Genomic DNA, 1,952 nt, shown 5'->3' on the forward strand with positions numbered 1-1,952 from the left:
CAGAACACTTTCACTAAGTTTCATAGGTATATGTAATGAAGATCACTTTTTTACTTTGTATTCATTTATTTTTTGTTAAAGAAAGTTTTTCTGGCCAAATTAATAAATAAATCAGTCAGTTGTATTTTGTCTGTAGTGACTACCATTTGAATATCACGAAAGAATCATATTATTTTTGTACTGTTTAAAAATGTATTTTGGAGGGCTGGGGATTTAGCTCAGCGGCATAAGCACCTGCCTTGCAAGCAGGCAGTCGTGAGTTCGATCCCCGGTACCGATAAAAACGAAAAAGACAAAAAAAAAAAAAAAATGTATTTTGGAGTGGGGATTTAACTTAATGGTATAAGCATCAGCCTGGCAAGTGCAAGGTTGTGAGTTCAATCCCCAGTACCACACAAACATGCCACACACACACACACACACACACACACACACACAAACACAAAGATGTATTTCACAATATTCCCTTTTCAGATATTCTATTATCTCTTTCTCTATATAATGAAATTTTCTTTGATTCTGGAATTTTACAATACATCTGGAAAAAAGATATTTAAAGACACTGTGTAGTATTTATACATAAGAAAGTAGGCTGGGGGCTGGGGATTTAGCTCAGCGGCATAAGCGCCTGCCTTGAAAGCAGGCAGTCGTGAGTTCGATCCCTGGTACCGATAAAAAATGAAAAAGACAAAAAAAAAAAAAAAAAAAAGAAAGTAGGCTGGTTACCCACTATGGGCACACTTGACACCAAGACCATTGCAATGGTCAACATTTTGTCTTTTCTTCTTCCAGTATTGGCTTCCTCACATTGCTGTCTCTATGAGTCTGTAACACAAATATTAAGTTAAAGACCTGGTAACCTCATACTGTAATTATACAATATCATTACAAACACAAGAACACTCTATAGAATACTAGGTAGAATACATATTACAAAAACAGACCTAAGTACATTTTAAATTTTGAAAAGTTCCTCCCCAATATTTTTTGTAATGAAATGTCCTATCAGAAGAAACCTCCTGAACATAGGGAAATCTTTTGCCTTAGTTTCTCTCAAGGCTTTGGTGCTTTGGACCATGAGGTTGTGCTGAGTTATAGAGATGAGCCTGCCCAACAGCTGTGTCATCCCTGCTGATTTGCATGTGCCCAGATCACAGCCTCCACCCTGAAAACTACTTATTAGACCGGTCACACCCTAAGCAGGAGTCTCTCCCAGTCAGGACTCAGTGCAGACATGAGGGTCTCCAGTCAGCTTCTGGGGCTTCTGCTTCTCTGGATCCCAGGTAAGGAAGGAGCACAATGGTAATTTCTTCACCCTAAAATCTTTACTGCTGCCTGGTTCTGGAGAAGTGTTGCTTTATCATGCTCAATTGTGTGAATATTTGCTTTTTTTGTTTCGCATGGCAGGTAACAAATGTGACATCCAGATGACTCAGTCTCCCTCCTCCATATCTGCATCCATAGGAGAGAGAGTCACCATCAGTTGCAGGGCAAGTCAGGGTATAAACAAATGGTTAGCTTGGTATCAACAGAAACCAGGGAAAGCTCCTAAACTACTGATCTACAAAGCAAACATTTTGGAATCCGGGGTCCCCTCTCGGTTCAGTGGCAGTGGAGAAGGGACAGATTTCACTCTCACCATCAGCAGTCTGGAACCTGAGGATGTTGCAACTTACTACTGTCAGCAGTATGATAGCACCCCTCCCACAGTGATACAAGCCATAACATAAACCCCCAAGGAAGCAGAAGTGTTCAGCCTGCCTTCCCCATCTGGTCTTTGCATTGTCTCAGAATGATGAGAGTTCCTCAGATTCATCCAGTTTTGAATGTACTGGAAGTTCTTTGTGTATGGATCAAGAATTTGCCTTCTGCCTCAGGTTTTTCTCCTATTTCTCATCCCCAACATCAGAAAACTGAAAAAACCTGTCTCATATAATAAAAGACACATCTTA

The 1,952-nt window shown here is 40.1% G+C and overlaps 1 gene segment (V, D, J or C); it reads left to right on the forward strand.

Annotated features, from left to right (window-relative positions):
• Window positions 1–1,148: 1,148 nt before the first annotated feature.
• On the forward strand, window positions 1,149–1,745 carry LOC100733785 (immunoglobulin kappa variable 1-12-like). The segment is given in 2 exon segments: window positions 1,149–1,283; window positions 1,408–1,745. Coding segments are annotated over 2 exon segments (372 nt in total).
• The last annotated feature ends 207 nt before the right edge of the window (window positions 1,746–1,952 follow it).

Source organism: Cavia porcellus, unplaced genomic scaffold (assembly GCF_034190915.1).
Source record: "Cavia porcellus strain 051 isolate PalLab524CR breed Dunkin Hartley unplaced genomic scaffold, mCavPor4.1 scaffold_18, whole genome shotgun sequence".
Classification (NCBI taxonomy): Eukaryota; Metazoa; Chordata; class Mammalia; order Rodentia; family Caviidae; genus Cavia; species Cavia porcellus.